The 23,185-nt window shown below is 52.7% G+C and overlaps 1 protein-coding gene across 1 annotated transcript in view; it reads left to right on the top strand.

Annotated features, from left to right (window-relative positions):
• ITPK1 (inositol-tetrakisphosphate 1-kinase) overlaps positions 1-23,185 on the top strand; it is a 151,239-nt gene that overhangs the window by 32,249 nt on the left and 95,805 nt on the right. The window contains exon 3 of the mRNA XM_072963625.1: positions 503-527. Within this exon, the coding sequence (XP_072819726.1) occupies positions 503-527 (25 nt within the window). The remainder of the gene's footprint in view (positions 1-502; positions 528-23,185) is intronic.

Here is a 23,185-nt window from a genome sequence, read left to right as displayed (position 1 = left end):
CTCCTTAAGAGTTCTGCTTACTGCCTGGTGGTCAGGAGGTGCTGGGGGAATGCTAGTTGAAGGAGCTAAAGGACAGATGTGAGAACTGGTAGGTGTCACCTCCGCTGTGTTATGTGGGGTGACGTGCCTGCTCACCATCGCTGAGAGGTTTCCCCCAGGCTTTGTGTGTCCCCTCCCTGAGACCGTGAGCCCTGGCTGTTTTGTTGGCGTGGTCCAAGCTGGAGCTGCGCCCACGAGGGCCATGCCCCGGGATTGGAATGGGAGACCGCTGGCCATGAGGAAGATGAGCAGACTCCAGCCAGGTTCCTCTGGGCAGCCAGCCCGCTCTTTCAGCCCGAAGCGGGCATTGAGGACTGGCTGGGGGTTCCTAAACCTCTCCCTTGAAACTGAGGCCAGGTCCGGTCTCCTCACCATCCTGCCTTTAGCTGGCTGTAGTGAAGGTTCTGGAAGGATGCTTCCTGCCCTCTGGAGTAACCAGTGTTTTCTTTGTTTTTCTCCACAGGAAGCGAGGGATAGAAGTCGTGCAGGTGAGTACAGACCATGCCCTGGCCATTGTTCGGGTGGACGGCCTGCAGCGCTCACCTTCCCCCTCCCCGAGGAGTCTGGCGCTCTGCCCTCCCCACCTGCTCTTACTCCTCCCCCCATGGAGTGGACATGATTGCCACCCCGCAGGACACCAGTTGGGGCTGGTGATCCCTCGGGTTTGTGGAGTTGCTGTGCTTTGTCGGTGGAAGGAGCTGACTGGGGGAGCGGTGGGGCCCTTGGTGGGGGTGGAGGTGGGCAGGGTGAGCCAGGCACCCACGGCCCATGGTTCTGGCTGCCGCCATGGCCGTCTGGGCCTGTCCTTGGCTCTGCTGATGGAGCTCAAGCCTCCCCCGGGCTCAGCCCTGGCTGTTAGCCTCCTGCGGATGTACCTTCTCCCACTTGGACCGTCCTTGTGTTAGGCCGACATGGTGTCATCTCCTCCACCTCCCCGTCATGACCCCTTTTCTGCTCTCAGTGACCATATCTGATCTTCCCTATGGGCCCCTGGCTCCTGGAGGGTGGACTGAGTCAGTGGGGCTCCTGACCCCTGTGTTGCCTCACTCTGGGTTGGACTTGGGTCAGATGCTCATTGGTGGGAGGAAGGAGGGAAGGAAGAATGGAGAAAGAAGCTTTACCAGGGCATGGGGCTGGCTCTGTGGGCCCCAAATAGATGTCCAGGCTCGGACAGCAGCAGTAATGCCACACGGTTTGCTCTGAGAGTGGAGGGTGGGGGACGGGTCTCAAAGGGGAGCCCTCTGGTCAGCTCCACGAGTCCTGGCTGTTACGGCTCATGAGGGATGGGAAGCGGGGCATTTCCGTGTAGACATGAAGATACGCTCAGACCCTTTGTGAGGGGCAGGCTGTGACATCTGCACCAGAGGTTATGCCTGGTACCTAACGGGTACTTGTAAGACCCGAGAGTGGCCTGGTTGTGTTCACTGCCTTCCTTGCTCTCCCTGTCCAGGATGAATCTGTATGTCCATGCAGCTCAGCTGGTGGCCCTTCTCCTGGCCTGGCAGGCCTCTTCCAGCTGTAACCGCAGAGGCTCACTCAGGTGGGGGCTAGATCAGGGCTGGTGGGGAGCCTGGCCCCATGCTAGAATATCTGTGGGAGATATTCTGAGAAGCTCTCAGAGCCCTCCTTGTTAACTCCGGCCCAGTCTCCTCCCCCCCGGCCGGGAGGCCCCTCCTCAGCACCGCAGGAGAGGCTCCCCACACCTGGCAGGTTCAGCAGGCGGTGGTCTCAAGCCTCTGCTCCTGGGACCAGGGTGGGGGCGGTTCCTAGGGCGAGGCTGGGCATCTGTTTGGCTGCCATGGTGGAGGACTGCTGAAGTCTTCCTTCTGACCTCCCTCATCAGAGCCTGTGGTTGAACTTGTTCCTTGGAGGCTGAGGTTTGTTTTGGGAGAGGAGGTAGTTTTTGGAAGCCTCTCAGCGGCCGTGGATTTTTTCATCCTACCTCACGTAGGCTCTGCAGAGTGGCAAGATCTGCACTGAGCTTTTTTGTGGACCTCAGTTCCTCCAGCCATCAAGAGGGGGAAGTCAGAATTCAAGAAGGGCTAAGAAGTGTGCTTTCGGGGCCAATTCTGATTGATCTGTAGTGGGTGCCTGGAAGATTCTAAATCTGTGAGTGGCTGAGGACAGGGATTGACTGATAATGCATGCTGGGGTCCAGCAGTGGGCAGAGGAGGTACCGTTGTATGTGTGTCACTCTGGAGCTAGGTGTCTCACACCTTTCCTGCTCCAGGCTGCTTCAGCTTAGTTTTGTTCCTTAGTCCTTTTGATGGTTACCTTGGAAGCCCCCAGATCCTTTGTAGATGCCACTGTCCCCACCACCAAGGCCCAGACCCATAGTTGGAGCTAGAGTTGCAGGTCACATGTGAGGGCCGGGTGCTTCCCTGAGGTTAGCTAATCCTCTCATCAGGGTCCACGAGGAAATTTCTGTTGGGAGGCATTTTTAGAGGAGATGAATTCACATGCTCACCAACAAACACTGCTTTTAAAGGAGGAAGAAATAATGCCCTTCCACCAATACCTGATTTCTGTTCACACGAGATCCCAGACTGTAACACAGTGGGAAGCCACCCCTACCATGAGAGAGGAGGGGAGCTTCAGGATGTGAGGGACAACCCAGGGGTCAGTGTGTTCACTTTACGTGGGTTCCCGGGAGGACTCAAGCCTTTAATCTGCTTAGTCTGTGGTGGAACGGGAAACTGGAGCCATTGTTTTAGAACGTACCAGGCAGAAGAAGAGTTATGAAATCTTCTTGATGTGTCTGCTGTTCAGTTTGGCGATGGCTTGGGGGAGGAAGTGGTGGCTAGGGCCAGAGTGAAGGCAAGCTGGATGCTTTCCACATCAGCATCTAAAAATAAAACCCACTGCGACGCCTCTCTGTTCACCTCCTCCTGGCATCCCCGAATGTTTGGAGAACTTGAAATTTCAAGATGTAGAGAAAAGGCTCTTTGCAAAAATTGGAAACCAAGCCACTTGGCTGGTTTTTCAAAGTCAGCCGAGCCTCTGTGCACCACGATCCCAGGCTGGTGGGCCAATGGATGCTGGAGCTGGGGCGCTTGCCAGTCCCTAGGTGTCAGTGATTAAAGAGGATGAGAATAAGCCTGCTGCCAGCCACCACCCAGGGTTTCCTGTCTCAAATGCGCTGAAGGGCATTGCCCCATTTTGTGCAGCCACCTGGTGATGTGAGTGGTGTTTTCATGTCCATTTTAGGGATTAGGAAACTGAGGCTCAGAATGCTGTGATTTCCCTTGGGGAGCTCAGCTGGGTTTGAGTGCAGTTGGTTTGTCTCTAAAGCCCATGGCTCTTCTGATACCTGGGTCTCCTCTGCATGTTAATAGACTCTTCCATTTACTAAACTCTTCCATTTACTTTGGCTGCTGTTTTAAAAAAGGATGTTGGGGCCTAGGGTCAGGAACCAAGACTGTTAAATGGTAGTGAGACCTGCAGTGTTTGTCCTGGTCATGGGAGTTGTTCTTCCTGCTACTTAATGGCAGTAGTAACACTCCTGAGTGTTAGCATTTATCGGGTACTGCTGTATACCAGGCAGTGATGCCGTTTACTTGAAGGAAGTATTTGTGTGTCACCTCTCCAAGGCTGAGGGGAAGCACGTTTAAGAAAGTAAATCTTGCAGCTCCTCAGCTTCCTTATGTGCCGACCTGCTTGGGAAGGAGCTTGGAAACTCACGCTGGCCCTCCTCCCGTCTCTGCAGAGGCAGTAGTGCATGTATTGGGGGGGCAAGACCACATGGGTTCATGTTTCTGGCCGTGTGACCTTGGGCCAGCTACTTAACCGCTAGGTGCCTCAGGCTTCCTGTCTGTAAAATGGGGATAATAGTGGTGCCTGTCCCCTGGGATCTAGTGAGGACTGAGTTAATTTGGGTACTGTAGTTGGCACACAGGATGCTGGTCGTCTACAGGAGAACCCCATACTCATCACCCACAGGCAGATGTGAACCTGCTGGGCGCCCCTGGGGCATGCAGCCTTCCTGGGTGCCGTGTGGCTGCGTGATCCTGGGCAGGTGAGGTAGTTTCAGATCTTTGCTTGCAATAAAACTGAAAGAGGGCTTGAGTGAGTTGTCTGCTGCTCAAACATTAAAAATGAGTTTTAGTAATAAATTACTGTGATCTTGCCATATAATTCTAAAGGAATTCAGAGAATTTGCTATGGCAAATCTCTTTGCATTCTGTCTTTTTATTTATTTGAATAGGTGCTTTCAGCCCTATAAAAATTGAAAAATGGAGATAGAATTGATAATAAACTCTGCTTTATTATAGCAATAGGTAATAGTCATCAGTGGATACATGAAGTACTTCTAAAAATTACCATATATTTCTTCTGAGATGTGTTTCTAATAAGGTTTAATTTTTATGATTATTACTTATATACTTTCGTGATATATTTCTGTTGTATCGATCAATTATGTACTAGTAGTAATTATAATAGGAATGCAGTCCAGAAGAAAGATTTTGACACTAACAGCTTTATGGTCAAATGAAATTGAAAAATTAAAACATTTATATACATATTTTTTTTTGTCTCATGGTAGGATAGACTAATCAACGAAAGGCCTTCAAACATAAAATACCCTAGTGGTAGAAACATGTCTGAGGGACGTGGATTGGAAATTGGGAGTTTGAGGAGGCAGAAAGAGCGTTGCTAGCTTTCTAAATAAATGTTTAAGAAGAATCTGATTCCGTAATTTTAAGATGAATGACGTTGCATCTCAAATTGCTGTGGTATTTAGATTCCACTGGATCCATTTAAAAGAGAAATAGTAACAGTCTTATTTTGAAATGTTAATATTTACAACATGTTGGAAATTACGTCCTCTACAAGCATTTAAACTTACTTAAACTTACGTTGAGAAATTTTAGATGTCAACTTGGGAATGTGCAAATAGATACCTAGTTTTAAACATTCATTTTGGGGGGGTTGGTTTGAAGGCCACTGCTTCAGAGCATTACCCCATTTACTCCTCAGAATGAGGCTCTGGGTGGGTACCACCTTGGGGAAGGGGCAGCAGCTGGGCTCTCAGGCCATCCAGAGGCCCTGCTGGGGCTGGACCTGTGCCTCTGCTGAGACCCAGAAGGCCTTGGCAGTGGGCTTGTCTGTAGGCCAGCTGACCCCCTCTAACTGGGTCTGTTAGGCCAAGTGATGCTGGCTAATAAGGAACACCTGCCGTTACCTGCGTGGGTAACCATGAGAAGCCCCAGGTGAACCCAAATCCGGCAGGGCTGGAGGAGTGGAAGTCCCGCTCTGTGATCAGTGAAGGGGCTTAGGTGGGAGCACAAGGGGAGAGTGGGACAAGATGCCTTCCACTCTGTGTCCTGAGGGCCTACCTGGCATGACGGTAGTGGTCGCAGGTACCAGTGTGCCTCAGTTTTCTCCTCTGTGCTGTTGTAATGAGGGTGCTGGACACACAGGCCCCCTTGACTCCTCCATTTCAGGTGTTAACAGTTGGCCTTGCTGAGCCGATGAGGTGAGTACCCCTCGTAGCCAGCAGGTGCAGATTGGGAAGACTGGGCTGTCCTTGCAGCAGTGTTCAGCAGACGTTTCCTGGGTGCCTGCTAGGTACTGGGCTGCAGGTGCTGGGGACTCACAGAGGCCAAGGCCAGATCCCTTCGGCTATCAGAAGTCTGCAGTCAGCAGCCAGAGGCCAGCGTGGGTGGGGCTTATGGGCACAGGCAATTAGGAGGGTCCTTACCCAGTCTGGTAAGTCAGGAGGGCTTCCTGGAGGAGGGCAGGGTGAGCCTGGCTAGCAGTGATGAGCCTTGTCCACCTGAGAGAGCCTGGCTGAGAGGTAGATTCAAGCCCACATCCCCAGCCAGGGCTGGACCCACTCCCTGGGCCCTTCTGCTCCCAGAACAACTAGGTGCTAAACTGAGTGCTGAGCCCAGCCCAGCCATCACTGCCCCTCCACCCAGTGAACCTTTGTGGGAAGAAAACATCCCTTGGACGCTTGGGTCATCTGTGGCCTGGGGCTCTGCTGAGGGCCGGGCAGGACGCCTTCGCCTAGGAACATTTTCCACTCTGACCTGATCTGTGCGGAGGGCTTGGGAGAGAAGCCTTTGAGTTCTCTGTCCCTGGACCCCATCGCCCCTTTCTAGGGCAGCCCTGAATTTAGTGGAAGAAGAGAGAACAACGTGCCTGTTGCCCTGCCTGTCTGCAGCCTCGGCATCCTCAGGGAGATGTGTTTTGCAGCCCACCCCCTGCCCCGCCATGGTCCGTGGGTTCTCTTTCACCAGTTATTTTCAAAGCGTAGGGGGGAGGAGATGACTGTTAGCACAAGAGGGGTTGGAGGCTTATTTTAAAATGCAAATGAGCAAGCTGTAAGTGTGAGAAGTACAGTCGCTGATTCTAGATTCATTGTCCTCCTTCCAAATTCCTTGAGAATTCAGACATTACGAAAACCAGTCTCTGGAGCAGCCGCTGTTTCTCAAGTGGGCGAGTGAGTTAATACGTTTCCCCAGCTTGCAAGAGAGTGACGGGCGGGCTGCAGGCCTTGCCTGGGAGCTTCTCCAGAGCTGTTGCCTGCTTGAGACATTGGAGTTCTTTGTGGATACGTTTGCCCCCTTTCTGCACAAACCATTCAGGGCAGGAGGCTGGGTAGTGGATGATCAAGCAGAAAAGGAAAGGCTAAGAGAGAGAGACAGACGCCGAGAGCAGGCCACGTGCCCCTCGCTGAGCGCTGGAGTTGAAGGGGCATGGTGACAGCGGTCCCAAGCCCATGGGCAAGCCTGGAGGGTGGGAGGGCTTGTCCGTGCTGCAGTGGGGGCTTGTGAGGACCTGGGGGCAGTGGGCAAGTGAAGGGAGGGTGGGCAGTGGGTGGGGAAGGCCTTGTAGGGAAGTTGATGGCTCTTGATACAGAATAAACCAGACATAGGGATGGGTGGGGAGGTGAGGTATTTGATTGTCATTTCAGACAGGGAGCACAGTGTGTACAAGGGCCTGGAGGCTGGGAAAAGGGGTCTGCTGACTGCCAGTGGAGTGATTTGGAAGCACTGAGGCCTTGGCCGTGAGGGAGTCGGCAAGTAGCCAGTCTGGAGAGGGCAGCAGGGCCAGACCACAAGAGGGCCGGGTGAGCTGTTCACAGGGCGCTGGGCATGGGGCATCAAAGTGCTTCTCTGTGGGAGAGGTGTGTGCCCCAGTTAGATGGGGAAGAGCCCACCAGGAGGGTACGTGGTGGGTGACTCGACAAAGCTGGATGGAGGGTGAAGAGCTGAGTCTTCCAGTTGGAGGCTGGGGCCATGGCCTCACGGGGGCACTGGGGTCTGGCTGGAATGAAGGCAGCAGTGGATGGCAGGGGAGACAGTGATGCCTGAGTGGGGGGTGGTGTTGGGAGGGAGAGTGAGGGGTCAATTCTCAGACTGCAGGTGCAGCAGGAGGAGCCGCTGGGGAGGGAGTGCCGGCTCGGACAGGTGTGCTGAATGCAGGAGCGAACGTTCCGTAGCTGGACTGGCTTCCTCATTTAGAGCCGAAAGGAGAGTCACGTGGCTGAGTAAGTCGTGTCCTTCTCTCCAAGGATTATAGATGCTGAATTCTCCAGTTTTAAAAAATGTATGTTCTTTAGGTAATATTTTCACATGATTCAGAGATTGTTTTTAAAAAGTACACAGTTAAAGATGTCAAATGATTAATGCCCAGCTGGGTTCCCTCTGCCACCCACACCCTCTCCAGGGTGACCCAGCTGGCCCACCTTGGTGCCTCCTGGATTTTATTTCCAGGTAGTTGGGGCCCAGGTATGGTCAGACACCTGTGAGCATTCTTCCTTCCATCTGCTCCCTGTGCTGGGTGCTCTGGAGCCCAGTATAAGGGGCTTGGGGAATATTGGTTGCCTTGGTGTTTCCTGGGGCCCTGGCATCCTTGCAGCCAGAAGAACCCCTGGCAGGCATCTGGCCACTTCCTTGCGGGCAGAGGCTTTCTTAAGGACACCTGAGTGCGACGCTGACCCCGCCCTCCGGGGGGGTGGATGTGGGGTTGGGAAGTGGGCTCTGCACAGAGTGTTTCCATGTGGTCGTTTGGGCCCATTGTTGGGGTATAGACTGTTCTTGGCCGTGCTTGAGCTCCCCGTGGAACCCAGAGGGCTGGGTTTGAAGTTTCCATTAGTCTGTTTTCAGACTCTGTGTGATCTCACTTTCCTCATCTCTGAAATGGGATTGCTCTTACCACACGGGACCTGAGCCGCCTTATAGAAGCTCAGGGATTGTGGGTTTGTTTTCTCTCATCCTTTGTTATGAATGGTGTGCCTTTTGTGTGTGTGGCGGGGGATACAGTATAGGTGAAACTGCTGCTTAGAGAAGTATGTTGTCTTGTGTGAAGAATGTCATCTTTTTGTCCCCCCCACTGAAGTAACTCTTTTGGATGTCTAACTAGTGTGGATTTTAGCTTGGTTCCTTTTCAAAAGATAGATTTTATTTTTCAGAATTTGAAGTGCAGCTATTTTGTATTTTTTCAAACCATTAAAAATTATTTTTATTTTCATTTACTTAACATACATTTAATGAATGGAGTTAGACACATGTGTAAGCGTGATCCTCAAAGTTTTTTTTTTCAATAATAACGATACATGGGGCTGGGGAAGCGTTACATGTTGGGGTCTGACCGTTTCAAATGTTTTAAGTAACCTTTAAGAAACGATCACATTTTGGAGAACAGCGTGGGAAAATGCTCACAAGACGATGCAAGGGCTGGCGACATCTGCTGAGTGGTTTCAGTTCTGTCAGGTTTATTTTTGTTCTTGAGCTTTTCAGGCTTGCTGTTACAAATAGAAACCATCTCGGGCGTCAGTGCAGTCCCGCGTGGCGTCAGAGGGCTGCAAGCCTCTGGGTTTGTCCTGGGGTTCCTGGCCTTTGACTTGCTGAGTCAGTGTGAATAAGTCCTTAATACAGAAAGCAGTCGGCCAGGGAAGCTGGGCACCAGGGTGCCTGGGTGTGTTCTGCCGGAGCCAGGCCCCTCCGCTCCATTCCACTGATTCAGGGCTTCATCTCCTGGCCCCCTCCATCATTGGTTGGCCCTCCAATTTTTGGTGGCCTCAGTGGGGTACAGCAAGTAGGCACTTCACACAAAAGCAAAGAGAGGAAAGGAGGAATGTGGAGAAATAAAAAGGCATAAAAAGGGCAACTGAAAGAGCCAGAAGCAAAGATTCCAAAAGTAGCCACCTGTTTTGAGATTCTTCTGCCGTGAAGTTGTCTAGAACATTGCTACTCAAAGTGTGGTCAGCCAGCCATCGCCATCGCCTGGAAACTGGTTAGAGTCCAGCCCAGTGCTGCTGGGTCCACATCCCCAGGTGAGCAGGGTGCACTTTACAGTTGCAGAAGCTCCAGTGCGAACGGTTGGTGCCCACTTGAGTTGGGGAGGGGGCACCTCCTGGGGCTGAGACTCTGAATGAGGTGGCAAATTGATGAGAAGGCCCAGGGTGCACAGCTGGCACTGGGAAAGCAGGAGAGGGGTGGGCATCGTCTGCTGCCCAGTTTCGCGGACTATGAAGCTTCCTTGAATCTCTCGGTGACAAAGAAGCTGGCATCTCCCTCTCCAGCCCCTCCCTGCTCTCATGTTTTTATTTGTCTGTTAGACCTGTTCAGATGTCACCTTCTGGTGACAGCTTCCCTGCTTCCCCAGCAGACACCCTCCCCCTCCCTGGCACTGCCTATGGACATGTACTCCTGGGCCAGAACTCTCCCATCTCCAGGGAGTGCAGCACCCAGCCCTGTGCGCGCTCTGTGTTTGCTGGGTGAGTGAGTGAGGTACTGAGCTGAGAACTTTCTATTATGGGAAACTCACAGATTAGCGGAGTGGAAAGTGGTTCTTATCATTTTATTTTGGGGGGAAGGTAATTAGGTTTGCTCACTTATTTATTTATAATGGAGGTACTGGGGATTGAACCCAAGATCTTGTGCATGCTAAGCATGCACTCTACCACTGAACTATACCCTCCTCCTGGAAGCAGAGTATAATACATCCTGTGTACCCGTCACTCATCTTGGTGTGCGTGGACACGTGGCCAGTGTCACTTCCTGGAGACCTTGTTCCCCACTGGACAGTCTGAGGCCAGTCTCACCGTTCTGTCTGTTCATCCGTAAATGTGTTACTACATGTCTCTGCAAGGTAAGGACTGTTCCTCATTCCTGCCTGTGAATGACCCACCCAGAAGTTGGGTTAGGGTGCTGCCAGGTGATGGACCCCGTCTCCTGGGTCCACCGTCTGCATTGTGGCAGTTCCTGGCCTCTGGGAGGTGAGAGACAGGTGACACTGTCTTCCTGCCAACCTCTGGGCCTTGGGTGGCTGTTAGAGACCCGGGACATGTTTGAGTTGATTGGGCACCGAGGAATTGTTCATATTGGTGTCCTGCTAGGGGTGTTCATTATAACGGTGTGGGGGAGTTGATCCAAGTAGATGTGAACACAGCCTCACTGTGTTCTGGGAACTTCTCTAAACATTTACGTATGTTAACTAATTTAATCACCATAAGAATCCAGAGAAAAATTCCCTGTCATTGTGTTCTCCAGAAATAACCACTGCTAACATTTCCAGCTTTTTTCTATGCCTATACTAACATACTCTCCCACCCCTTTTGGTTTTCTAATACCTATTTAAAAATCTTTTGATACTTTTGAAATTGAGATGGGAATATTTAGTGTGCCTTTGAATGGAAGAGATAGAGTAATGACATGTTTGTACACTGAACGGTTCCTAACCTGTGCTTGACGGTGTGTGAAGGCAGGGGGCAGGTGAGAGGTCTTGGCATTTCTTTTTCAGCAACAGATTGCTGTGTCATGTAGCACCAGTGTGAAAAGTAAGAAAGTATATGTAAACTGGAGTATTTTCCTTATACTTATGAAATGCTACCTTATTAATTTGCCATTTTAACCATTCCTAGGAAGAAAAACCTGAGTTACGTTTCATTAATTTCATAGTCTAGGAATGTTCCTGCCTTTGAGCCTTCTTTACATTTACATTTCTGAAGGAAAGGCTAATAAGAGAGAAGGAAATCAGGGCTGAGAAACAGAGGATTAATGTTAACTGTCAGGCCTGCTGCTGTGAGGGCGCATCCGGATAGCTCTGAGCTTCCTGGTAGCCAAAGTGGGCAGGGAAATGAGATTAGCTACCACGGAAGAGAAGCACCCTAAGTCCCCAGGAGGGGGAGTAAAAACCATGGAGAGTTTTGAACCTTCCTTCCTAAAATGTTGAACCTTGTCAGTGTCACAAATGGGGAATTTCTGTCTTGACCTGGACAAAAGGGAGAATTATAGGAGAAGCAGACGTATGGTGGCCTGAGTACATCCTCCATGAGTCTCTGGCTCAGGGGCATTGTGCTTTTGGTGGGGGCAGAGGGGAGCTCTCCTGGACCCCACCCGCCAGCCCCCTCTGCCTGGCCAGCTCCTATTCTCCAGCACCCTGTCCGCCTGTGGCTTCACTCTGGAGCCGTCAGGATTTGCATGCAGCTGCCAGTGGCAATTTAGAAACAACAGTGGCTTAAATAAAATCTTAATGTTTATTTCTCTCTGTGACCCTACAAGTGATCTCCGGAGCAGGAAAACCAGTGGGCTGCTGAGAGACCACCCCACAGCCTGGCCTCAGACTACTCATAGCTCCCCTTCGGGAAGGCCTTCTCACCTGCCCTTGCGTCCTCTCCTTCATCAGTCTTGTCACTACCTGGTCCACGAGCCTCCGAGAGATTCTGCCACTTGCATAGGGTTGCACAGCTACAAAGGGGAGGAGCTGGAACCAGGGCCAGTCACTGGGTTCTCAGTCCAGGGGGAGGCAGGGAGGAGCAGAAAAGGCACTGGCTTTGCTTCTGCACAGCACTGGAATCATTCTGGGCGGCATAGGGCAAAGACACCCACCTGCCTGAACCTCAGTGCTCTCGTCTGGCAAATGGGAATGTGATCAAGGCACAGACTACCAGTGCTGCTGCCGGGGCTGGTTCACAGAATCCCAGCACTATGGAATCGTTACATGGGCATTTCAGGTCTCCGAAACAATCTTACGAGGTGATCACTGCTCAGGCTCCCAGGCTGGTCACCTTCTCTTGAGAACTTGAGGAGCCCTAAATGTTCCCCCAGCACACCTGATAAGAGACCCCCACCCCGCCATTCCCATCAGACCGCTGAGCATCTTCCAAGTGGCTTCTGTGGAAGTGATGAGTGAGCCCTGCTCCACGCCAAGTTCCTGGGACACAGCGTGAGCTGGGATCTCCTTATAGGGTATGCTCTGAGGCCATTACAGAAAATTCAGAAAGAGACTCAGATGAAGAGTTGTGCTGGAAAACTGGCCTGCGGGGAAGGGGGACAAGGCAACCAGACTGACAGGTTCCCCGAAAGGGCTGCCCCTGCCTGCCACTCATACAGGACATCAGAGAACTTGGGAGTAAGTTGAGGGGGGCGTGCTGGGGTTCCCGGGGGAGTTCTCAAGGTCAGGATGGCTGTAGGTGAACTAAGTTATAGCTCTGGGTCCACAAACATTTGGAAAAGCTGTGAAATCTCAGCTGTGCATGGACTTCCTGGGACCCCCTCCCCAGCCAATGGTGAGTTAGCACACCGGGTTGGGGAGAGGGGCTTAGGTGGCCAGGGTCGGAGGTCAGCACCTCTCAGAGGTGATGCCTTCAGCCCCTTATGGCTAGACCCAGGGAGATCCAGAAAGAGAGGAAGTAAATCAACCTGTGTCCCCAAAGGCACCCAGGCAGGGCAGACTCTGCTCCCATCCCAGAGGCCACTGCAAACCAGGCTGCCCACATCCCAGCGCCTGGGAGAGGCCTTGGGCTGCCATGTGCAGGAGGGGAGCCCCTGAGCTTGGACCTCATGGGACCACAGCAGGGAAACCATCCCTGTCAGCTCTGCTCTGAGCAAAGCGGAAAGACGTAACTTACACTGCAGACAATTCTGACTTTACTTTTTCTTTCCTCGTGATAACAAATCAAACAAGAAAAATCCTCATTTTGGCTCATCCATCCAGCCAGCCCTTCACCTGCATAGCACCTCATTCAGACGCATATTAATTTCCGTGGACCCCTAAGGGTGATGGCGATGGTACTGGTAAATAACAGCAAACAGCTGAGGATGGGCTACGTGCCAGCTGTTCCTTAGCTGCCTCGTCTCCATCTCACAGCAACCCTATGGGCTGCTTCCAGTATCACTGCCTTTTTGTCAGTGGCTCTCTGGGGGATCACTTGTCCAGTTCTAAGTCCAGAGCCCGAGTGTGCGGGCACAGCTAGCTGCAGCCCAACACCCATGCCCCGTTCTCTTCTCCAAGTTCATGTGAGGTGACAGCGTGCCCAGCAAGAAGACCACACTTCCCAGCCTGCTGGCCGCTGAGCGTTAGAACCCTCGATTCTGTCCAGGGCGATGCAGGCAGCTGTGGAATGCGGGACTTCTAGGGAGGCCACCTAATGAGAACAGACCCAGGTGTGAGGTGGGGGTGCCCTGCTCCCTGACCACTTTTCTATGACCTGGAACGGAAACCCAATGCCTGAAGTCTCGGCGTCCGCCTTGAGCAAGGAGGTGACCTTGAGTCTAGAAGTCAGAGCAGGGAATGTAGTGGTACAGAGAGACAAGTAGCACAGAGAGAAAAGCCCATCCTTTTGTCTAATGGGGCAGAAATTTGGCTTCGAGTCTCTCCTGTCCTAGTGGGTGGGGCCCCTGGGCAGGCAGGGTGTGGGTTTCCTGGCTTGGAAGCAGCTCTTGGCTTACTCCCTTCTCCCAGCCTGGGCAATATTTTTGCTACAGGCCCTGCCAAGTGGAAATACGTTATTTACAGGGTTTTGACAGGAGCATCAAAAGCCTGGATGAGAAAGGATGCCTTTGGGACTGAGCTAATGGCCTCGGAGTGTGGCCTGAGTGGGGAAGGGGGAGCCTGGCTGGCCGAGGAGGATTCACACTGTGGGGTAGGGGCACATATTTACTGAACTGGGTAGATGTGGAAACCAGCCCTCCCCTAAGCCCAGGGTTTGATCAGATTGTGTGCTGAGTGAGTGTTCCTGGCCGCCCATTCCCAGCTCCCACTTCATTAAGGACAAGGGTGTCCCCAGCCAGCTCTGTGCCTCAGCCTCCTTATTTTGCTGTCTGAGGCCTCTGTGCTGTCATTTGTCAGATGGGGACAAGGACCCCCCGATAGGGAGAAGACACAGCACCCTGTGGTGTGATGGGGCCAGTCTGTCCCTGACACATCCCAGGGACCTTCCAGCCAGGCCGTTCTGGACCCGTTTGCTGCCTCACATAGCACGGAGCTGCCGTGGGACCCGGGCCACTTGCCAGAGCCACATCTCTATCCTGTGTGATTCTCTGACCCTCCAGAAGTGGTTTGAAAATGTCCTTCCAAAAGGTCCAGAAGAGCCTCCTTTGTGGCTGGAAGGAGCAAAATGTATTTACCCATGGCCCAGAGAGAACCAGCATCACCCTTCCTGGATGTCCTTTGAGTTTTTTCTCTCTGTGTAGAAATGGAACGTGTCCATATATTTTAAACAAAATTGTCTTGTGTTTGTGTTTGCTCCCCACAAACACACTGAACATATTGTTGATGTTCTCCCTCTTGTTAAATGTTCTTCTCAGGCTTGTTTTCTTAATGGCTGTGTAATATTCTCTCTATAAGCGAAGGTACTGAATTCTCTTGGTGGCTGTTGGCTGTGATTCTGGTTTGTCACTCTTATAAATAGTGCTGTGATGAACATCTGTTTCTGATATTGTTGGGGCAAGTCAGTGATTATTTCTGTGGGCTGTATAAATAATAAATCACATTTATTGTTTTTACAGTTTATGAAAAGTAGTGTGTACTCCTTGGGAAAACATATTACAGGGATTTGTAGCAAAGGACCGCAGTTCTTGGAGTTTGTCCTCCTGGATGTTTGGATGCACTCAGATATTCTGCATCTGTTTCTCTCTCATGTGCCCTCTCTCTTCTCTTTCCATTCTCACCCATGCCCCAGAGGCTCCCTCTTCCCGTTGCGACTGGAGGCCGGGACTGGGCTGCAGCCCTGCCACAGGCATTTTGCCGTGCATGTATTCCTGACCTAGGGAAAGGAATGGAAAGTTTGGACTGACATGGAGGTGGTTGGTCCCTGGGTGGTTTCCGGCACCACCGGGCTTCCCTGGGCTGGTCCGTCTGCATTTTGGTCCTCTTGCCGCCTCTGCAGCCCCTCCTGCTCTCAGGTGCTTTGCACATACCTGCGGTTTGCCAGCCAAGGGGAAGTGCAGACCATTTCAGAGAGTGGAGAGCTCCCATGTCCCCAACCCCACCCCAGTTGGGGGCAGTGAGCATCACATAGTGGTCAAGGGACCAGTCCTAATTCACACAAGTGCTGGTGGCCCCTTTCCCAGCCGGGCCGTGGGCAGGCCGTTTGCCCTCTGGCCCCAGCCTCCTTGCGTAGAAGGGGTTTTTCATGGCTCCTCCCTCTGAGGTCAAGACGACTAACTGAGATGGAGCATCAGAGCATCTCCTACAAAGCCTGACACTCAAGCCATGTTCAGAGGTCTGCGGCTCGTGGTGGTGTGTCAGGATTCATCCCTGTCCTTCCCGTAGCAGTTTGTTTTCAGGGAACTGAGGACTGGTTTTTGAAAAAGGGTATCAAATACCAGCTTGCTTGTCAGGTTCCCTTCGGGGTGGGAGACTTGGGTGCAGCCCTGAGTCGAACCCTGCAGTGCTTTCCTGGTGCAATGGGCCCAGCCCAGGCTTTGGAGGAGGATTTCCAGTGTGGATGTGGGTCACTGTCCTAGGGAATTCTGACCACATGACTTTGAACCAGTTCCTTGTCATTGCTGAGTCTGGGTCCTCTTCTTTCTTGGACAGTTTTTACCTTAGTCTTGGTAGTTCTGTGAGGTGGGATCTAGTTATCATTCTCCCCATTTTGCAGATGAGGAAACTGACATGTCACTTGCTTAAGGACATATCTAAGGTCACAGAGCTAGCAAGTATCAACCACTGCAGTCTCTGAACCCAGGTGGGCCTGACCCCTGTAGCCTGGGCTCCTGCTACTCTAACCACAACCCCCACCCCTGCCCCAGTGCTAACTGGACCTCCCTGGTTTCCCATAAAAACTACCCTTCCTGAATTTTCCTAGGTGAATGTCTTGTACAGCCCCCAATGTCTTGCGTGGGCCTTTGTAGTAGAGCAGAGTCACCCTGATTCCCAAGCTTGGTCCCCTGTCCACCATGCTGATGCTTGCCTGTCCCGGGCTGTGACACCTTCCGCCTGCCCTCCCTCCTTCCCAGTGAGGAGGCCCACACCTGCCTTCCCTGCTCGCTGGCTCTGTGCTCATCTCTCCCACTCAGGTCCTTTCCTGCTGTTCTAATCCTGTAATGTTTGGTGACCCGGGGAGCCTCACAAGGCGAGCACCTGCGGGCGTCCCTGAGTTGTGTGATGCATTAAATCCAGGCGGCTGGTGCTGGAGGCCCCAGGCTCCATGCCCTCGTGCAGCTGGGCCGGCTTCGGCTCCTTCTCTGTGAAATGGGCTGCTCGTCCTTGGGTTCTCTGGGGTCCCATCTCACTTTCCCTTCCTTTGAACTTCTGACTCTTCAGAAAGAGTGGTGGAGAACCTCCCCGGCCTCTCTGTCCCCGTCTCCTTATTTCTTAGCCTTTCATCTGGAAGACAGGCTGCAGAGTCGGGGATGTGAGCCCCCGGCCCTCTCGGGTGGTGAGTGAGGATAGGATGTGTTGATCTGTTTGAAGCAGGCCCCTCTGATGCTCTTTAAATAGGGCAGATTTCTAGAGAATCAGCCAGCTGCCCACATCAGACCTCACTCGGGTGCAGTTACTGTGCATGTAGCGGATGCGCCTGTGGCTGCCTCTGTGTGCACAGTGGTGTGGAGTCAGCTGACCCGGGTTTGCATCGTCTCTGACTTTGCCCAGCTGTGTGACCTGGGGCTCGTCACTGTGCTTCAGGCTCTGTGTTGACTGCAAGGCTCACGATCATCGTGGTGTTAATCAGACTCGCCGCACCATCTCTAGGGCGGCATTCGGAAGGACTAGGTGGGCGACCACAGGCCAGGTGCTGTACAAACTGTAAAGGGCTCTGTGAGGTGAGCGGACGTGCGCGTGGCTCTCCCCAGCAGCACCCAGCTTCGGAGCGCGGAAGCATTCCTAGCAAAGCCCCGTTTTCAGCTTTGCAGCATCATGCTTGAAAAATGCTCCCATATGGTTTATTCATCTTTAAGTGGGGGCAAATTCTGAAATGGGTTGTTTATTGTCCAAGTTGAATTTTTAATTTCTCATAAATTCCCCACAAATTGCTGTAGTTCATCTATATTTATTGAATCTGTCAGGGTTGTTTATGGCGCTGAGGCCTGGGCTCCCGTGTTTGTGGCCTGTTGTCATGGCGACGCCAGGGTCTGAGGCTCTGGAGGGGAGGCCCTGTCCTGAGGCGGGAGGAAGGTTCTGGAAGGGCTGCCATGTGAAGTAGAGCTATGGCTGCTGCACCAAAGTCTGGCCTTGGGTCCGGCAAGTTGTTCAAGACTGCAGATTCCATGCCAACCTTACCTCACCCCTGCTGGTCCCTCTTCCCAGGGGTGGTGCACCACCCCAGCCTCCTATTTCTGCCCCTCCGAGCCCTCGCTGCTCCGAGTGTGGTCTGGGAACGAGGAGCCCTGCACCGCGCGGCACCTGTGGGAAGTGCGCACACTCCCCAGACTGGCTGGGTCGCAGCCTGCAGTTCAGCAACATGGCATGTTCCCTCTCACCTGCACCTGCCACACTGCCATCAGGTGACCTCTTTGGGACACTCCTGGGGCTCCCAGTCATCCTCAGGACAGAGCCCAGAGGCCTTGGCCTGGCAGCTCTTTGTCTCCACCACTGTGCTACCCTGTGATGTTTTTAACTCCATCTCCCCCATTCCCCTCTACCCTTCCAGGAGTGAGCATTGCCCCTCAGCCCTGCTGCGTCTACCCTCATCGTCCCAGCTTTGCACATGCCAGTCTCTGCTTGCTGTGCCTGCCCCAGCCTTCTCTCTCTGGGAAATTATAGGCATCTCGGAAGAGGCAGCTCCTGAGACACCTCCTCCTTGAAGCCCCCTTGGCTTTCTCTGGAATGAGTCAGATCCAGCTTCCCTGGAGCTGTGATCCAAAGGCCTCACCTGCCGCAGTGCTGTGGGGCTGCTTGACCGGCTTTCCTGGCTCTCTCCCCTCACTGCTGGGTGCTCCAACTGTCCCTCCTGCCTCCTGGGGGCTTGGCCTGCAGCGGGCACTCAGGAGTGCTCTGCAGTCAGCCGGCCTTCACAGGGCCAAGACTTGAGGCTGGACTTTTCATGGGAGCCTGGACACTCCGTCCTGGAGAAGGGATATGACATGGCAGGAATTGCCAGGGGCTCTCAGATTGACATCTGGGGCTGGGGACTGGATGAGAATAGAAAGGCACCTGTGGGAGGAAGGACAGAAGGGACAGCTAAGCAGCGTCCTGACTCCTGCATGCAGGTGAGAAAGCAGAAGCTCAAAGGTTGGCCTGCAGATGCTCCTTGAGTATCTGCTCTGGGTCCGGCAGTTTCAAGGCTCTGCGGACTCAGCAAGGAACAAAAATTCCTACCCTCGTGGGGCGTCCACGTCTAGAAGGACAAGAGACTAAAAGCAGGTAAATGTGTGAAGTGAGGGAGATGGTGGAGAGTGAAATAAAGCAGGATTTTAATGAGGGGCTGGAGGTTGGTGTGGGGTTTTGGAACATGGCTTGATTACAGCTGAGTGTATGCAATTCCACCCGGGGGTATACCCACGTGAAAGGAGTGCCGTGTCCACTGAAAGACAGGTATGGAGCATTCAGAGCAGCAGAGGGCATGACAGCCCCAAAGTGGCAACAACCTGGATGTGCATCAGCTGGAGAAGGGACACATAAGGTGTGTCATAGTCACATAACGGAATCTATGCAGCGGTGATGGTGAAGCAGCGGCCACCACACGCAGAACACGGATCAGTCCCCCAGATGGGATGTTCAGACCCGGGAGAGCACTTAGCGTGCAGTTCCCTTTCCAGTGAAGTTCTTGGACAGGTGAAACCACGCTGTGGGGTTAGAAGGCAGGCACGTGGTTGCCTCTGGGGACAGGAACTGGGTGGGGACCTGACAGAGCCTGCTGGGGTCCCGCAGATGTTCTCTTCTCAGTCTCAATCTTGGGCGTCATTTTGTGGCTGTTCATCAGGCTGCCCACTTACGATACACGCACATTTTTCTCTTATCATATGCCATACTTCAGTAAGAGGCTTAGAAGACATAAAAGGCAATGCCGACGGGAGGCAGAGGGTGTGCTGTTTTCTGTAATGTGTACCCTTGAGTTCTCTTTAGAACATTAGTTCTTAAACGGCAGTGCTTGCCGGGACCTGGGCGTCCCTCCTGAGGCTCTCCCTGGGGAAGAAACTCCCCTTGCCATGGGTGACAGGCTCCAAGGAGAGGCCACCTGGTGGGAAGCCAGCAGCCTAGGGATGTCCTTTCAGCCTTCATGCCACTCGAGCCTCCCTGTGGTCAAAGGTGCGCAAATTCTGTACCCGCAGCCTCCAGCCCAGAGCAGGCGCCAGTGAGCACTTGTGGACTGAAGGGTGTTTCTGTCCCAGTGGTTTCAGTCCGTCTTTGGGGACGTGGGCATCGAGGCACCAGATTCCCTCATGCTCTGTTCTCTAATGCTGGCCTCCAGGCCAGAGAGGTGGTGCTGGCAGGAGACGAGAACATCCATCGTGTGGAGGCTGTTTTCTGCGTAACAGACGTGGGGTCCAGGCTGCGTCGGCTGCTCTGACAACTCGCATTCATGGTGCTATGTGTCTACTCTGTGCCCCGTGCTGCGTCCCACCGCAGCCTCCCATACCCTCCGTTTCAGAGGAGGAAACGGAGGTCAGAGCAGCTACATGCAGTGACTCGCTCAAGGTCACCCCTAGAAAGTGGGAACTGTGGCTGACTCTAGGTGGGGTGACTCTTGGGCCAGCATTTGATGTGCTGACTACACCAGAGGGAGGGGTTAGGGCGGACACGGGGAAGGAAGATGGTGACAGCATGGTTGGAATGAATGAGCCATTGGAGGAGCTACAAGAAAGTGCTTTCAGGAAATCCTTTCCCTCCCACCCACCTTTCCATCTTTCAGTCACGACCATAATGGCCCTCCTCCCGGCTCTTCCCTGAGCTGCAGAGCTGTGTGGTCTTACCTGCTGACTCTGAAACCCACTGTCTTGCCCGCCTCTTGAGCATCACCCCAGGCTCTGTAGGTCACCTGAAGATTTTATTATTTAGAGTGGTTTTAAGTTCACAGCAAAAGTAAGTGGAGGGCACAGAGTTGCTGTCTACTCCCTGTCCTCACACACACACACACACACACACACACACACACACCCTACTCCGTTATCATCCCCCACCAGAGGGGTGCATTTGTTACAACTGATGAACCTACCCAGACACGACATCGTCACCCAAAGCCCACAGTTGACATTGGGGTTCACTCTTGATGTTGCGGTTCTGTGGGTTTTGACAAAAGTATAATGACACGTATCCACCATTATAGTATTACTTCACAGTGTCACACGTGTATGGTGTCATGTAGTTTCACTGCCCTAAGAACTCTCTGTGCTCCTCGTATTCTTTTTAAACCATAAGGAAAACACATACATGCACACAAGCACGCATGCACGCACACGGGGCAGTATTAATTAAATCAAGATCTCTGGGATTGGGTCCTGAGCATTGGTTTCTGTTCAAGTTCCCCGGGCAGTTCTTACATACTGCCAGGGTGAAGCTTGTTGGATTAAAGCCATGGTTCTCAAACTTGAGTGTCACCAGAATCCCCAGGAGAACGTCTTCTACCAGGTGGCTGGCTTCACTCCAGAGTCTTTGAACCAGCAGGTGTGAGGGAGGCTGAGAATTTGCATCTCTGACAAGTTTCCTGGTGGTGGTGATGCTGTTGGTCTGAGGACCCCCGTCTGAGAACCACTGGTTTTAAACAATGGTGGCAAAGGATGTGGTCGGGCATAGAGGCACTCTCCGAGTCGCTTTGGGGCACCTGGGGTCTTGTGCCCAGGCCCCTTTCCTAGACTGCACTGCCTGCTCTCAGTGGGGACTGAATCTGGGAGGGGAGATCCAGTATATTTCCTCTGTGCCTGAGCTCACATGCTCCAGGCATCACCCCCTGGGGATCCTGGGTTTGGAAGGAGAGTGGTGGTACAGGCAGGTGTTACACTGAATGCAGGGTGGACCAGGGAAAGGGGTGGGTTGGTCACGAGCTGGGAGGCTAGTGACTCCCTCCTGGATCACTCTCAGGCAGTCTCTGGGGGTTTATTTTTGCACTCCCACCAGGACAAAGGGGATCTCCAGGGTGAGGACAACCCAGACCAAGCCCCCCGGGTGGGGGTGTCAGCCAGAGCCTGACATCAAGTCACAGACTTTGTACAGAGTCCAGGATCCTAGGATCCTGGTGGGAGAAGCAGGCTGCCATTAATCTGCCTGGCATCTGTAATAAAAGGCCTTCAGGAGAAACGCAGTCTGCTCTGCTTGGCCTCCTAGAAGCCCAGCAATAAAATCAGTGTAAATATAGCTAACATTTGGGAGTGGCTTATAAAGTCCTTGAAAAAAATCCCTAACATAAACTCCAGGACAGACCTCCGAGCTGTGGAAATGATTAATTATCCTGTCTTTCAGATGCGGAAACTTAAGGGTCACAGAGCTACTAACTGGCAGAGCTGGGATTTGAACCCACGGTGCTTTCTGCTCTCTCCACCCTCCCCTGCCCCTGTGTGAACCCCCAGGCAGAGATTAAGGCTTCTCCCAAGTAAGCTCTGGTGACCGACAGGGTGAACTGAAGGCGCTGGTGCTCTCAGGAGTGGCATGTGCTACAATTTTTCAGAACAGAGTTGTTCTTGAACTGGTTGATTGTTCTTGACACTCTTCAGTCAAAAGGTGTAGAAATGACCACCCTGTATCTGTTCCAGTGTCAGGAATTAGTGAGTTAACTCAACGTTCAGACTGAAAGACTTCTCATCTGCTCTTTTCCATTTCCCACCCTAAGGAATTGTGAGGCACAGGGTTTCCCAAACTCATTGGATTAGGGCTGGCAAGGCAGGATAGCACAACAGTTTCCAAACTGGGTTCCATGTGGAACCTAGGGGTTCCTTGAGGGGGGAGCACCTGCTTTTTGAGGGTGGTGTGGCTGACCCCCACAAACAACTGACTCCCTTCAACTGTTGCTACATGTTTTTGATTTGGGGAGGGGGATGTTCTCTGCATTAGATTTCCTTTCAAGTAAGACATCACAGATCAGAGGTTTGGAGATCACTGGTGTTGGGGAGCAGAGCCAGGAGATGGCAGCCCACTTCCCTAGGCCTCGGATATTCAAGTGCTGTGTGCACTGCTGTTGATGGCCAGGTAAGAGGGATGGCCAGGGTGATGAGACCCTGGGATTGGAGTCTGGCCATCTTTGGCTTGATTGATTCATTACACATTCATTCATCTGTGTTCTGATCAGCTGGATGTTGGAACATTGTTGAGAGTGAATAGTCCCAGTCCCTGAGGAGCTTCCTGTCCATAGGAAGACAGAGCCTGGCTTTGGTGGACTATGAATATCTTAACAGCACCCTCTGAGCACTCCAGTCTCCTGAGCAGGTACTTGGCAGGTCTTGTCTGCTGACTGGTCAGCATCACTCACTTCCTCCCGAGACCTCGTGGTAGTGCCGCCTACCGGACGCTGCTGGTCACGGCGGGCTTTGCAGCGGGTCGGTTGTGGGTCTCTAACCTGTCCCTCCTTGACCCCATTTTTCAAGAATTACGCTTGCCAAACCTCTCCAGAACTTTGATTTGCTGCCTTTTTGAGTGGGTGAAAGAATAAAAGGAAGAAGTGTTACTCATGCACAGAGGGGCACGGGACTCTAGTAGGACCTCGCAGCTTGGATGGGTGGGATGCTTCCAGAGACCAGCCGTAGGGGATGCCCACTTGCGACCCCTGACCTGTGGTGCCAGCCTTTGTTCCTTCCTTTTGCGGTGGACCTGGCCGAAGTTGCTACTCTGGAATGTTGGAGAATGATCTGCAATGCATGGTGCTCTAGAGCACAGGGCTTTTGTGTGCAGGACAGGGACCTGGTGGATTACAGGGCAAGCCCAAGTGGAAGACCTGCCCCCCCGCCCCAGATGTGGTCAAGATAAGAGGGGCCGTATCCTGCCTGCTCTAGGCTCTTGGGAGACAAAACTTTTCAAGTGCAAGTTCAGTTTTGGTTTT

The sequence above is a fragment of the Vicugna pacos genome, chromosome 6, assembly GCF_048564905.1.
Source record: "Vicugna pacos chromosome 6, VicPac4, whole genome shotgun sequence".
Classification (NCBI taxonomy): Eukaryota; Metazoa; Chordata; class Mammalia; order Artiodactyla; family Camelidae; genus Vicugna; species Vicugna pacos.
Note: the sequence above shows the minus strand (reverse complement) of the source record. Positions and strands in the feature narration are given on the sequence as shown.